This window comes from Salmo salar, chromosome ssa04 (genome assembly GCF_905237065.1).
Source record: "Salmo salar chromosome ssa04, Ssal_v3.1, whole genome shotgun sequence".
NCBI lineage: Eukaryota > Metazoa > Chordata > Actinopteri > Salmoniformes > Salmonidae > Salmo > Salmo salar.
The window spans coordinates 21095744-21111658 of NC_059445.1; the positions used below are offsets into that span (position 1 = coordinate 21095744).

A 15915-nucleotide genomic window follows, 5' to 3' on the forward strand; every position below is an offset into this window, starting at 1 on the left:
TTCTACATTTGCACACGCTGTACATAGATTTTTCTATTTTTCTTTTATTTTGTGTTATTGACTGTACGTTTGTTTATGTGTAACTCTGTGTTGTTATTTTTGTCGCACTGCTTTGCTTTATCTTGGCCAGGTCGTAGTTGTAAATGAGAACTTGTTCTCAACTGGCCTACCTGGTTAAATAAAGGTACAATAAAATAAATAAAAAAGGTATTTATAAAATAAAACTGCTTGCAGCCTAGGCTGCACAGCCACAGGCTGTGGTTAGCATGAACATGGCAGGCCGCATTTGAGATGAGAGAAATTCCTTATTGCTTTTGTCTTTCAAATGGAGTAATGTCTAGATGGCTTACCTAGGACTTATACCTGTCCCCTGAGTGGAGAGGACAGCTGTAGTCACATATTGAACGGTAAACTCCGCTCCCTTTCTGGCTGTAGGAATTTATAGGCTAAAGCCAGCCCTGTTTGGCCTACTCTGTCAGAGGAGTAGGCAAGTAGTCAGGGTGTGTGTGTGTGCGTGTGCATGCGTGCACTCCTGTGCACACCTGTGTACCTGTCTGTGTGTCTGTAGTTTGAAGCTGAAGCATGAGTATCACACATACCTTTCAGCTTACCTCATACTTGGTACTCTGCCAAAAATAGCTTACGTACGGTATACAGCGAAGACACTTGCAAACAAGAGTTGTCCTTTCTCTTCAATGTTATCCACAAATATGCACTTGTATTCATGGTGCATCCATCAAAAATACTTAACATCTGATGCCAAATCTACCTTACACAGTTTAGTCTCAAAAGCCAAAAGCATCTCAACATTTTCAAGGAAAAAGGTGCATCATCTAGTGTTTTGGAAACCTTGTGTTTAATATAGCATGCCACGCCATGTTAAACTTTGAGTCACTGACACTGTGCACGGAATGGGGGAGGACTGGTTTTTGCAGTTTCAATGAGGACATTATTACACACACACACACGCGCACACACACACACATGCACGAGCACGCAGAGGGAGAAGGCAGGAGGGAAGAGAGAGGCCGGACATGTTGGAGTTGTGTCTGTTAGGAACACATGTGGGAAAGAGAGAGAGCGAGAGAGAGAGCGAGAGAGAGAGGGACTGAAGAAAAGCAGCTGAGGAAAGCTTTCAATGCAAAGAGGTCTCGAGGAGAAGAGGATGAAGGGAAGAAAACACGGAGGAAGAGAATAGAACAGCGGTAAGAGAAATATACTGACTAAGTCTAATTAGGGGTGTAAAATTCTGTTAACTTTCCCAAAGTTCCGGAGTTTTCCAGAAACCCTGGTTGGAGGTCTCCGGATTCCATGCTTATTTTCTCCTGATTCCAGGAATATTCCAACTAGAATTTCTAGAGAACCTGGGAATTTGGGGGAATTTACCGACATTTTGCAACCCTAAGTCTAATACATCTCTAAAGAACTGTGAAGAAGCAGTGATTGAAATGCATGAACATTACACTGAGAGAGAGGATGTAGGAACATCAACAGGTTGTTGTACAGCTTCTGTAGGGGCATATAGGACATTATGAGTGAATCCAAACTGTGAATAGCTTCAGTTGATAAAACTAAGTCAATATTTCTGTAAAATTATGCCATCAATGACCTGTGCTGACTTTGACACACACTGGTCAGACACAGGCTGACAGACAGGTCGAGAGAGAGACAGACAGACAGACAGACAGACAGACAGACAGACAGACAGACAGACAGACAGACACTGAGTGTATTATTACTGTAGGGATGTGGTTATGAAACAACACTCTGTATGCCTCCAAAATGGCACCTTATTCCTTATGTAGTGCACTACTTTTTGACCAGAGCCCTATGGGCACTATATCTGGAATGGGCCCTAGTTAATAGTAGTGCACTATAAAGGGAATAAAGTGCCATTTGGGACACATATTAAAAAGCTCTCTGTATTTCTCTCTCTAGATGTCTGAGGCGAACAGTCACTCTGGAAGTATATCTCTGATCCAGTCCATGCTGCGCAGACTGAGCACTGCAGAAAACATGGATCAACCTCCTAACATACACCCTAATACGCACCGTAACACACACCCTAACACACCCCAACACCCCAGAACCTCAGTGGAAACAGACAGGAGATTCTATGTGACCCCTCAGGACCACAATAACGCAGAGCTCATATTCAAAGGGAAGCTTGTTTCAGTGATTGAGGATGATGATGATGATAATGGTGATCATGATGATAATGATCCACAATTGGAAGTTCTGACTGAGAGGGACAGCGATCTGGAATCATCAGACAGGGATTCAGAGGAGAGAGAAGAGGGGAACTCTGGCATTCTATTTTTGGATGCAGGATCAACAAAACTGGTCGACGAGGAGGAAGAGGAAACCAGCAAACCCCCTGCTGTGATTCCCAGATGGGAGAGAAGGCAGTTGCTACCCTGTCCCCCTGGCCCGGACACCAGACCCCCGCCTCCCCCCGTTCCCCCCAAGAGGAGGGCTAAACCACCGCTACACCCTACAGGGCCACCGCCGCCGCCCCCTCCACCAGCCCTCGACCCTAGTCAGAGTGCCAATGTGTGGGGGAGAGTGGTAGGCGAGGGCCCAGGCTGTGAGCTGAGGCCTACAGGGCATGGGAGAGGGCCTGGAGGCCAGGAGGAGGATATGCTGTCATCCTCAGGGGATAGGCTGTCTATGTACTCAGCTGTCATCCCCAAGTCAGAACGCCGATTCTCACAGCCCATTCTGGATCCTACTCTGGACTCTACAGCACAGAGGGGTGGGGGCGTGCAGCAGTTGGAGACGACTGTGTCCGTGGCAACACAAGACCCTTCCCAGCTGAGGGGGAAAGATATAGGGCGCCCCCCTAAAGCCTCTGAGCCGGTGGGGATAGGGGTAATGGGGGTACCCAAACCGTTGGAATCGATCGCACCCAAGCCGCTTATACCCAAACCTCCACACAGAAACAGATCTCTGCCCCAGGGACCTGAGAGGAGAGCCCAGGACAGCCCAGATGGAAGTGCCTCTTCTGGGTCTGAAACGAGAGACATCCCCCCTGACCTCCAGTCTATACCTCCAGAGACAGAGGGAGTCAGAGAACCACCAGAGCCTAGCGAACACATCCCAGATGGGAGCGAGAGCTCCAGAACCCCTGCTGAGTTTCGGTGTAACACGGAGCAGGGAGGTTTGTTGGAAGGGGGGAGGAATTTAGAAGGCACACATGAAGTTGTGGTTCAGGACGCTGCAACGTGGGGTGGTGGGGGTGTGCTTGGGTCGAAACACCCGAATATTAAGACAATGAAAGGAGGAAAGGTGAAGAAATTTGCCAAGAAGATGATGAGCAGATGGAAGCAGAGTCGAGAGGAGAAGAGAGGGAATGGAGAGATTCAGGAGGACGACGGAGAAAAAGAGGTAGAGAGCGAAATGCCATTGGTAAGTCTTTCTTGCTCATTTAATGCGACAAAATTTCATTTGTTTTCTTTCTTTTACCACAATGAACTATCTGACATTAAATGATAAATCAAATATTGCATAATTGTCCTCTTATAACAGGTGAACCTCAAATCAAGATCGACATCCAGTCGGACTATCTAACATTGATTAAGAACGAAGTCGGCCTCTTTTTTTAGGGTGACCACGGTGTGATTTTTTGCTGTGGTCTCTTTTTGACAGGTGAACCTCCGTCAAGATCGACATTCAGTCAGGTTGCATACTAAAATGTCCGTCATAGAGGAAGAGGAGGACGAAGAGGAGAAGAGGAGTAGTGAGGCTGCTCCACCAATGATGGAGCCGCCCAGCCAAGCTGAGACGGAGAGGAAGCCTGTGGGACAGCGTGCATGTTTTCAGAGGTGAGAGACAGAATGAGAGGGAGTAAGAGGAGGAGGAGGAGGAGAGAGAGAGAGAGAGAGAGAGAGAGAGAGAGAGAGAGAGAGAGAAAGACATTTTCAGTGGTGATGGAAAGTGAGTCTTCGGGAGTCTTGGGGATTTTGCATCCACCACACCCTCTCTTTATCCTTGAGTCTACTTAAGATAGATACTGTGCTTGCATAGCAGAGCACACACATTCCTTGGTCTCTGTGTGTGTGTGTTATGTTGATGAAGTTACAGTAACTCAGACACTACTTCCTCATAGTCATGACTTCCTGAGTGCTTTAAAGTCACCACACACAGTCACCACATTCTGTGCTCCGGGCTGTTAGTCCAGTTAAGTAGCATTTTTGCAATCTCGTTTTTAGAGTGAGGGAAAAAAGTATTTGATCCCCTGCTGATTTTGTACGTTTGCCCACTGACAAAGAAATGAATACTTATTTCCCTCATTAAAATCTTGTAGTCAAACGACTTTCCATGGAGGTGGAGGAAGCTGGGCTAGATACGGATATCATACCTGAGAGAGAGAAAGAGTCAGTGTGAGAGAGAGAGAGGGGGGGGGGTGACAGTGCAAGAGGTTTATATTTCAAATCAAATGTTATTTGTCACATGCACCGAATACAACCTTACCGTGAAATGTTTACTTACAAGCCCTTAACCAACAAGGCAGTTCAAGAAATGTGTTAAGAAAATATTTACTAAATAAACTAATGTAAAATAGAAAAATAAAAAGTAACACAATAAAAATAACAATAACGAGGCTATATACAGGGGATACCGGTACAGAGTCAATGTGCAGGGGTACAGGTTGGTCGAGTTATTTTGTACATGTAGGTAGGATGCTTGTCTGAACGCTTGTCTGGACGCTTGTCTGAACGCTTGTCTGGGCAAAAGGTAGATTAGGAATAGAAAAGGGGTGGCGGAGTTTGGCATAGGTGTCTACACAGCCAACCCTATGGCAGAGAATCATATCTCCCTTCCAGCACTTTCTGACCTGACCGTCAGCTTCTACTTATCCCCAGTTACATGTTCAGCCATTACAATTATAGACTGATCATTTCTTTGTCAGTGGGCAAACATACAAAATCAGCAGGGGATCAAATACTTTTTTCCCTCACTGTATTTCCAATCGCTTTGGTGCTATTTTCACAAGTATGTGGTGAATTGTCCCACACAACAACATAGGTGACCCATTCACCTTGACAGGAGGAACTCAATGAGATGTGCAGCATTGTAGGACCAGTGTGAACCCCCCCCCCCCCTGCAAGAAGAACAAAAAAAACAACATTATTTTGGATCCATTCTTACTGTGTAGGTGATGCATTTGTTGCATACAGTACATCTTTGTTCTTGTCAATATCATATAAAAACAAAAAAAAAATTACTGTAGAGTGAAATCATTATAGCCATCATCATAATTGTACATTACAGTATACATCCCTTTACATAACATAGACTGAGCAGGTGAAAGCTATGATCCCTTATTGATGTCGCTTGTTAGATCCATTTCAATCAGTGTAGATGAAGGGGAGGCAGGTTAAAGAAGGATTTTTATGAGACATGGATTGTGTGTGTGTGTGCCATTCAGAGGGTGAATGGGCAAGACAAAAGATTTAAGTGCCTTGGGTTATGGTCGTAGGTGCCAGGTGCTCCAGTTTGAGTGTGTCAAGAACTGCAACGCTGCTGGGATTTTCATGATCAACAGTTTTCCGTGTGTATCAAGAATGGTCCACCACCCAAAGGACATCCAGCCAACTTGACACAACTGTGGGAAGCATTGGAGTCGACATGGGCCAGCATCCCTGTGGATCGCTTTCGACACCTTGTAGAGTCCATGCCCCGACAAATTGATGCTGTTCTGAGGGCAAAAGGAGGTACAACTCAATATTATGTAGGCGCTCCTAATGTTTTGTACACTCAGTGTATATTATACTTTATATGTTTATACTTTACAAACATACATTTTTATACTGTAGTTATCAAAATTAGAATATAGGTTTACCAAATGTTGAAGTGATGATCAATTAAGAGCAGTTGGATTAAGTGCCTTTTAGATGATATGTTTAGAGTTTTTTTTACTAACTAGAGTTGTGAAAATGTACCACATACTTGTGAAAAGTGTTATTATATATATTTGTTTAAAGAAATGTGACCACTGGTTTCATCAACCCATGACAGATGACGTAAAATATATGTTCTTTCCCAAATGGCACCCTATTCCCTATATAGTGCACTAATAGGTCAAATGTAGTGGTCAAATGTAGTGCACTTTATAGGGAATATGGTGTATAGTGCACTATGTTTGATCAGGGCCCTGTTCAAATGTAATGCACTATATTGGGAATAGGGTGCTATTTTGTGACGAAACCATTGACTTCAATGTTTTTTCCCCTCTATTTTACAGCTCCTTCAGCTCTTTCAAGTTCAACTTCAGTCCCATCAGCTTGGTGGATGAGATTCTAACAGGAGAGGAGTGGTCACCATTCCTGTCCATTAAGGACAGTCCCGCCCCCTCGCCGTCCGTTTACCAATCAGAAGCTGCTAGCCAACACGGTGGTGATGAAGGCGACCAATTAAAGACTGAACCAGAGTCGCGCCTCCGCAACGACGTTCAACATAACCACGAGGACATAGGCCATTCTTTATATGAGGATGTTCACTTCAGCCAAACAAGTCCGAATGAGATTGTGGACAACCAATCGGACAACAGACAACAGGAAGTAGACAACAACAATGACACTGGAAATGATGCCATTGCTGTCATCAAACCGAAGATACTATTGGACAATGATGCAGCGGAGGAGAGTGAGTTGGACCACTCCAGACCCATATCTAAGGACATCCATGACTGTAAATCCCCCATAAGGAACCAATCAAAGGACCATCTTGACTTCTCCTGTGTTAAGGTGAGCCACACGGTGGGATTGTGGGCATTGTAGTCATTTAAAGTGCTGTTGTAGGCCTCTGTCTATAGAACAGGGCTCTCCAACCCTGTTCCTGGAGAGCTAACCCCCCCTGTAGGCTTTTTGCTCCAACCCCAGTTGTAACTAACCTGATTCATCTTATCAACCAGCTAATTATTAAAATCAGGTGCTCTAGATTAGGGTTGAACACCTACAGGACAGTAGCTCTGCAGGAGCAGGGTTGGAGAGCCCTGGTATATAAACACTCACTGCAAAATCTCACTCTCTTGTTCTTATTCTCACTGTCTCTCTCTCACTCTCTCGCTTTCTCTCTCTCTCTCTCTCTCTCTCTCTCTCTCTCCCTCTCTCTCTCTCTCACACACCCTCTCTTTCTCAGTCACTTGGAGTTCTGGACAGTTCTGCTCAGAAACATAAAATTCGTCTGAGCAAAAAGAGAAAGCACAGACTTCCGGGGCTAAAGACGAGAAGTAAGATTGAATCACTGAATAACGAGATGAAAGAATCAGTGAAAATAGACGTCTGGAAAGGAGTTGGACTAAAGCTGAGACGCTGAAATATAAAACATGTCTGCTGTTCTCTCTTTCTTTCCTGAAACAGAGACCTTCAAGATAAGACGCACTGAAATCAAAGCCCCTGACATCAAATTCCTCAAACCCTCTCCTCCTCCAACCCTCTCTCCCACATCCCTTCCTTCTTCCTCCTCTTCCTGCTCCTCTCTCTCCTATGTCTTTCCGTCCTCTGTTTTCTACAACATCCCTCCGTCCGCTGAAGAACAGGACCCTGTGACAACACCGACACAGGACAACCTCTCTGTTGAGGTCAGAGTTCATTTGACCCCGTAACCCTTGGCAACATTTTCAAACACTGTACATTAACATGTGTCTCTGAAGTGTGTCTGAAATGGCACTCTACTCCCTAGTGTACTATAGGAATAGGGTGGAATTTCATTCAGACTGTAGCTTATTGCTGAATGTAATAATGTATATTAGCATCACTAGCCAGGTTTCCATCCAACCTTGTTATGCAAGTAAAGTACAAAAATGTCAGGACATGCCTGATGGAAACAACACATTTGTCGGTACACTTTCCAAATGTCGACAAAACTAAATACGCTAGGTAAGGTGGGATCTTTTTGTGTCTGTAAAATTAATAATGCGAGAAATGGCGGTGGAAACACCTTTATGCGCAGATATTGATATAATAACCATCATATCAACATCAGTGTTGTCTGAATGAGATTCTGTAAGATCTGAATAAATGGATTAATTTAAGCACAAGTATATGGTGTTGTATGGTAAAATGATAGAGGGTCATAAGAAGTGAGAGATCTGACTAGTATGAGGTGTTGGGGAGTTTTCAACACTTTTCAGTAACCAGCCTCTGAGACAGCTTTAATTTAACTGTAGTTCATTGTGCTAGCAAGTAAGCAGTTCACTGAACTTGTACATGTGACAATAAATACGCCTTTATGCGCAGATATTGATATAATAACCATCATATCGAAGTAAACTTGGATTCAAGTGATATGTTGTGTGGTCCTCCTACTATGAAACATACAGTTTATTAGGCTACAGATGAAATAAAGGATGAACTTTACAGGGTGGGGAAAGTGCACAGTGATGAGCTTGATCCTGGTTTGACAAATCAAAATAATCTCGATCTTTTTGTCCATAATAATCTCATCATGTATGCTAAAGCAGCATTGTATCTGTGTCTAACTGTTGGCTAGAGAGCACGTGCCAAAACCAGAGTGGGCACATTCGCTATACAGCCTAATGCAAGAAATGTTTTGACAAAACCGTCAGTGGAGTTGAAAATGAAAACCCATTTAACTAGTATTTTTTTGTTCGGTCCATGGGAATTTAACCACAAGTTATTTTTATGTGAACTATGTCATCACGCGCAGCTTTTTATCCACAACAAGTCAATTTAAAGGAAACATCTCTGGTGGGAAAATGCTCAAATTGTTTTATGCAGATTTTTGAATTTTTGAACAGATGAAAATCTGTCACCAATTGGATGGAAACCTAGCTATTGGCAGAGACCACTTCAATCCTCCAAAGATTTCAAAATGGTTCGCTCTCTCTCTCCTCTCTCTCTCTTTCAGACCACTGAAAGCAGCAGAAAGCCAGATTCAAGTCCCAAGCTGCCTCTGTCCAAGTTCATGACAGTCCTGAGAGACAAAACCAAGAGGAAGATTAAATAGTGAAGAGAACTAGGTCTTGGTGATCAAATAGTAACCCATAGCTCCTTCTACTATCCCCTACTTGCTCCCTACCTCTATAACCCCTACCTGTACCCTACCTCTCGCCCCTACCTGCACCCTACCTTTATTCCCTACCTGTACCCTACCTCTCCCCCCTACCTCTACCCTACCTCTACCCCCTACATGTACCCTAACTCTATCCCCTACCTGTACCCTACCTCTCGCCCCTACCTGCACCCTACCTTTATTCCCTACCTGTACCCTACCTCTCCCCCCTACCTCTACCCTACCTCTACCCCCTACATGTACCCTAACTCTATCCCCTACCTGTACAATACCTCTCCCCCCTACCTGTACCCTACCTCTATCCCCTACCTGCACCCTACGTCTAGGCCCTACCTGCACCCTACCTCTAGCCTCTACCTGCACCCTACCTCTAGGTCCTACCCTCACCCTACCTCTATCTCCTACCTGCACCCTACCTCTAGGTCCTACCTGCACCCTACCCCTCCCCCATACCTGCACCCTACCTCTATCCCCTACCTGCACCCTACCTCCTTCCCCTACCTGCACCCTACGTCTAGGCCCTACCTGCACCCTACCTCTAGCCTCTACCTGCACCCTACCTCTAGGTCCTACCTGCACCCTACCTCTATCTCCTACCTGCACCCTACCTCTAGGTCCTACCTGCACCCTACCTCTCCCCCCTACCTGCACCCTACCTCTATCCCCTACCTCCACCTTACCTCTATCCCCTACCTGCTCCCCAACTCTTACCTCTACCTGCACCCTACCTCTACCCCCTACCTGCACCCTACCTCCACCCCCTACCTGTACCCTACCTCTACCCTCTACCTGCACCCTAGCTCTAACCCCTACCTGTACTTTACTTCTATCCCCTACCTGTACCCTACCTCTAAGTCCTAGCCACTACCTCTTTAGTGTTTATTGTTTTAGGTGTGTAAGTGATAACACTGCAGTTGCAGACAGCAATGAAATAAGCAGACATATCTTTGATCAAATGATTCTCTTGCTATATTGAGTGTCTTACCAACACTTTTAATAACAAATACATTATTTCTCTAACTATGAATGAGATTCTGTAAGATCTGAATAAATTGATTAATTTAAGCACAAGTATATGGTGTTGTATGGTAAAATGATTGAGGGTCATAAGACGTGAGAGATCTGACTAGTATGAGGTGTTGGGGAGTTTTCAACACTTTTCAGTAGCCAGCCTCTGAGACAGCTTTATTTTAACTGTAGTTCTGTAACGGTTGCCTTTAGAGAGAGCGGACCAAAACACAGCGGAGTTAGTGTTCGTCATATTTAACTGAGAAAACGGACACTATATAATACAAAACAATAAACAGACAACCAAAACAGTCCTGTCACGTTAAACACAGTAACACGAACAGAAACAATTACCCACAAAACCCCAACGGAAAAACATGCACTTATGTGTGGCTCCAAATCAACAGCAACGAACTTCAGCTGTGCCTGATCTGGGAGCCACACACGCCCAAAACAAAGAAATACAAACACATAGAAATAGAACATAGAACGCCCACCCAATGTAACACCCTGGCCTAACCAAAATAAAGAACAAAAAACCCCTCTCTATGGCCAGGGCGTTACAGTACCCCCCCCCCAAGGTGCGGACTCCGGCCGCAAAACCTGACACTGAAGGGGAGGGTCTGGGTGGGCCCTCTTACGGCGGTGGCTCAGGTGCGGGACGTAGCCTCTGCCCCACCCTTGGCGTCGCCCTCTTAGGTGGCGCACCTGGACGCGCCGAAGGTCTGGTGGACGACCCTGGCTTCGCCCGGCTGGCGGGCGACCCTTGTTGCACCTGGCTGGCGGACGACCCTTGTTGGGCCCGGCTGGCGGGCGGCGATGGCTGCGCCCGGCTGGCGGACGACCCTGGCTGCGCCCGGCAGGCGGGCCACTCTGGCTGATCCGGGCAGGCGGGCCACTCTGGCTGATCCGGGCAGGCGGGCCACTCTGGCTGATCCGGGCAGGCGGGCCACTCTGGCTGATCCGGGCAGGCGGGACAATCCGGCTGACCCGGGCAGACGGGCCACTCCGGCTGATCTGGGCAGACGGGCCACTCCGGCTGATCCGGGCAGGCGGGACAATCCGGCAGATCCGGGCAGGCGGGACAATCCGGCAGATCCGGGCAGGCGGGACAATCCGGCAGATCCGGGCAGGCGGGACAATCCGGCAGATCCGGGCAGGCGGGACAATCCGGCTGACCCGGGCAGACGGGCCACTCCGGCTGATCCGGGCAGGCGGGACAATCCGGCAGATCCGGGCAGGCGGGCCACTCTGGCAGATCCGGACCAGGATTCACCAGGCTGGGGAGACATGAGGGAAGCCTGGCTCTGGGCGCAGGCCCTGGACTCACCAGGCTGGGGAGACCCGCTGGAGGCCTGCTCTGAGGAGGCGGCACAGGAGAGACCAGGGTGGAGGGATCCACCTGAGGACTGGTCCTTGGAGGAGGCACAGGATGAACCAGGATGGGGAGACCCACTGGAGGACTGGTCCGAGGAGGAGGCACGGGCTTGACCAGGATGAGGAGACCCACTGGAGGACTGGTCCGTGGAGGAGGCAAGGCCTTGACCAGGATGGGGAGACCCACTGGAGGACTGGTCCGTGGAGGAGGCACGGGCTTGACCAGGATGGGAAGACATGCAGGAGACCTGGTTCTGGGCGTAGGCACAGGACGTGCAGGGCTGGGAAGACATGCAGGAGGCCTGTTTCTGGGCGCAGGCACAGTCTTCACCAGACAACCAGCACGCACCTCAGGACGAGTATGGAGAGCTGCCTCAGGTGACATCATTTCGACGACACGCTCCGTAGGGCGAATGCCGTGCCTTATGCACCAAACTAGCAGCTCTCTCATCTCTCTCTCCTTTAATTTCCCCATTAACTCCGTCACAGTCTCTGCCTCGTACCCCTCGCTTACCTCCAATGTCAGCCCGACTGGCTCTGGTTCCGACCTCGGCTCCGCCGACTGTCCCGTGTGCCCCCCCCAAAAACATTTATTGGGGCTGCCTCTCGAGCTCGTTGCTCTCTCTCTCCTCATAATATCGCCTCTCCGCTCTCGCCGCTTCAATCTCCCACTGCGGGAGGCGATAATCCCCAGCCTGAGTCCATGGTCACTCTCCGTCCAGTATCTGTTCCCATGTCTACGAGTCCATCAAGCTGTTCTCCTGTTGCTCCTTCCTCCTCCGCTGCTTGGTCCTGGTTTGGTGGGTAATTCTGTAACGGTTGCCTTTAGAGAGAGCGGACCAAAACGCAGCGGAGTTAGTGTTCGTCATATTTAATTGAGAAAACGGACACTATACAATACAAAACAATAAACAGACAACCAAAACAGTCCTGTCACGTTAAACACAGTAACACGAACAGAAACAAATACCCACAAAACCCCAACGGAAAAACATGCACTTATGTGTGGCTCCAAATCAACAGCAACGAACTTCAGCTGTGCCTGATCTGGGAGCCACACATGGCCCAAAACAAAGAAATACAAACACATAGAAACAGAACATAGAACGCCCACGGAATGTAACACCCTGGCCTAACCAAAATAAAGAACAAAAAACCCCTCTCTATGGCCAGGGCGTTACAGTACCCCCCCCCCAAGGTCCGGACTCCGGCCGCAAAACCTGACACTGAAGGGGAGGGTCTGGGTGGGCCCTCTTACGGCGGTGGCTCAGGTGCGGGACGTAGCCTCTGCCCCACCCTTGGCGTCGCCCTCTTAGGTGGCGCACCTGGACGCGCCGAAGGTCTGGTGGACGACCCTGGCTTCGCCCGGCTGGCGGGCGACCCTTGTTGCACCTGGCTGGCGGACGACCCTTGTTGGGCCCGGCTGGCGGGCGGCGATGGCTGCGCCCGGCTGGCGGACGACCCTGGCTGCGCCCGGCAGGCGGGCCACTCTGGCTGATCCGGGCAGGCGGGCCACTCTGGCTGATCCGGGCAGGCGGGCCACTCCGGCTGATCCGGGCAGGCGGGACAATCCGGCTGACCCAGGCAGGCGGGCCACTCCGGCTGATCCGGGCAGGCGGGACAATCCGGCAGATCCGGGCAGGCGGGACAATCCGGCTGACCCGGGCAGACGGCCCACTCCGGCTGATCCGGGCAGGTTGGACAATCCGGCAGATCCGGGCAGGCGGGACAATCCGGCAGATCCAGGCATGCGGGACAATCCGGCAGCTCCGGGCAGGCGGGACAATCCGGCAGCTCCGGACAGGCTGGCCTCTCTGGCAGATCCGAACAGGCGAGGCACCCTGGCAGATCCGGACAGGCGGGCAGCTCTGGCAGATCCGGACCAGGATTCACCAGGCTGGGGAGACATGAGGGAGGCCTGGCTCTGGGCGCAGGCCCTGGACTCACCAGGCTGGGGAGACCCGCTGGAGGCCTGCTCTGAGGAGGCGGCACAGGAGAGACCAGGGTGGAGGGATCCACCTGAGGACTGGTCCTTGGAGGAGGCACAGGATGAACCAGGATGGGGAGACTCACTGGAGGACTGGTCCGAGGAGGAGGCACGGGCTTGACCAGGATGAGGAGACCCACTGGAGGACTGGTCCGTGGAGGAGGCAAGGCCTTGACCAGGATGGGGAGACCCACTGGAGGACTGGTCCGTGGAGGAGGCACGGGCTTGACCAGGATAGGGAGACCCACTGGAGGACTGGTCCGTGGAGGAGGCACGGGCTTGACCAGGATGGGGAGACCCACTGGAGGACTGGTCCGTGGAGGAGGCACGGGCTTGACCAGGATGGGAAGACATGCAGGAGACCTGGTTCTGGGCGTAGGCACAGGACGTGCAGGGCTGGGAAGACATGCAGGAGGCCTGTTTCTGGGCGCAGGCACAGTCTTCACCAGACAACCAGCACGCACCTCAGGACGAGTATGGAGAGCTGCCTCAGGTGACATCATTTCCACGACACGCTCCGTAGGGCGAATGCCGTGCCTTATGCACCAAACTAGCAGCTCTCTCATCTCTCTCTCCTTTAATTTCCCCATTAACTCCGTCACAGTCTCTGCCTCGTACCCCTCGCTCACCTCCAATGTCAGCCCGACTGGCTCTGGTTCCGACCTCGGCTCCGCCAACTGTCCCGTGTGCCCCCCCCCAAAAAAAATTATTGGGGCTGCCTCTCGTGCTCGTTGCGCTCTCTCTCCTCATAATATCGCCTCTCCGCTCTCGCCGCTTCAATCTCCCACTGCGGGAGGCGATAATCCCCAGCCTGAGTCCATGGTCCCTCTCCGTCCAGTATCTGTTCCCATGTCCACGAGTCCATCAAGCTGTTCTCCTGTTGCTCCTTCCTCCTCCGCTGCTTGGTCCTGGTTTGGTGGGTAATTCTGTAACGGTTGCCTTTAGAGAGAGCGGACCAAAACGCAGCGGAGTTAGTGTTCGTCATATTTAATTGAGAAAACGGACACTATACAATACAAAACAATAAACAGACAACCAAAACAGTCCTGTCACGTTAAACACAGTAACACGAACAGAAACAATTACCCACAAAACCCCAACTGAAAAACATGCACTTATGTGTGGCTCCAAATCAACAGCAACGAACTTCAGCTGTGCCTGATCTGGGAGCCACACACGGCCCAAAACAAAGAAATACAAACACATAGAAACAGAACATAGAACGCCCACCCAATGTAACACCCTGGCCTAACCAAAATAAAGAACAAAAAACCCCTCTCTATGGCCAGGGCATTACAGTACCCCCCCCAAGGTGCGGACTCCGGCCGCAAAACCTGACACTGAAGGGGAGGGTCTGGGTGGGCCCTCTTACGGCGGTGGCTCAGGTGCGGGACGTAGCCTCTGCCCCACCCTTGGCGTCGCCCTCTTAGGTGGCGCACCTGGACGCGCCGAAGGTCTGGTGGACGACCCTGGCTTCGCCCGGCTGGCGGGCGACCCTTGTTGCACCCGGCTGGCGGACGACCCTTGTTGGGCCCGGCTGGCGGGCGGCGATGGCTGCGCCCGGCTGGCGGACGACCCTGGCTGCGCCTGGCAGACGGGCCACTCTGGCTGATCCGGGCAGACGGGCCACTCTGGCTGATCCGGGCAGGCGGGCCACTCTGGCTGATCCGGGCAGGCGGGCCACTCTGGCTGATCCGGGCAGGCGGGCCACTCTGGCTGATCCGGGCAGGCGGGCCACTCTGGCTGACCCGGGCAGGCGGGCCACTCCGGCTGATCCGGGCAGACGGGCCACTCCGGCTGATCCGGGCAGGCGGGACAATCCGGCAGATCCGGGCAGGCGGGACAATCCGGCTGACCCGGGCAGACGGGCCACTCCGGCTGATCCGGGCAGGTTGGACAATCCGGCAGATCCGGGCAGGCGGGACAATCCGGCAGATCCGGGCAGGCGGGACAATCCGGCAGATCCGGGCAGGCGGGACAATCCGGCAGATCCGGGCATGCGGGACAATCCGGCAGCTCCGGGCAGGCGGGACAATCCGGCAGCTCCGGACAGGCTGGCCTCTCCGGCAGATCCGAACAGGCGAGGCACCCTGGCAGATCCGGACAGGCGGGCCACTCTGGCAGATCCGGACCAGGATTCACCAGGCTGGGGAGACATGAGGGAGGCCTGGCTCTGGGCGCAGGCCCTGGACTCACCAGGCTGGGGAGACCCGCTGGAGGCCTGCTCTGAGGAGGCGGCACAGGAGAGACCAGGGTGGAGGGATCCACCTGAGGACTGGTCCTTGGAGGAGGCACAGGATGAACCAGGATGGGGAGACCCACTGGAGGACTGGTCCGAGGAGGAGGCACGGGCTTGACAAGGATGAGGAGACCCACTGGAGGACTGGTCCGTGGAGGAGGCAAGGCCTTGACCAGGATGGGGAGACCCACTGGAGGACTGGTCCGTGGAGGAGGCACGGGCTTGACCAGGATAGGGAGACCCACTGGAGGACTGGTCCGTGGAG

General features: G+C 50.9%; 1 protein-coding gene across 1 annotated transcript; it reads left to right on the forward strand.

Moving 5' to 3' along the window:
* The first annotated feature begins 995 nt into the window (after window positions 1–995).
* Window positions 996–10113, forward strand: si:dkey-9i23.6 (uncharacterized). The gene is made up of 7 exons (XM_014195280.2): window positions 996–1205; window positions 1939–3408; window positions 3649–3824; window positions 6248–6749; window positions 7144–7234; window positions 7365–7585; window positions 8875–10113. Exons 2-7 carry the CDS (start codon window positions 1939–1941, stop codon window positions 8971–8973), a joined length of 2559 nt encoding a protein of 852 aa, XP_014050755.1. The 5' UTR covers window positions 996–1205; the 3' UTR covers window positions 8974–10113.
* Window positions 10114–15915: the final 5802 nt, after the last annotated feature.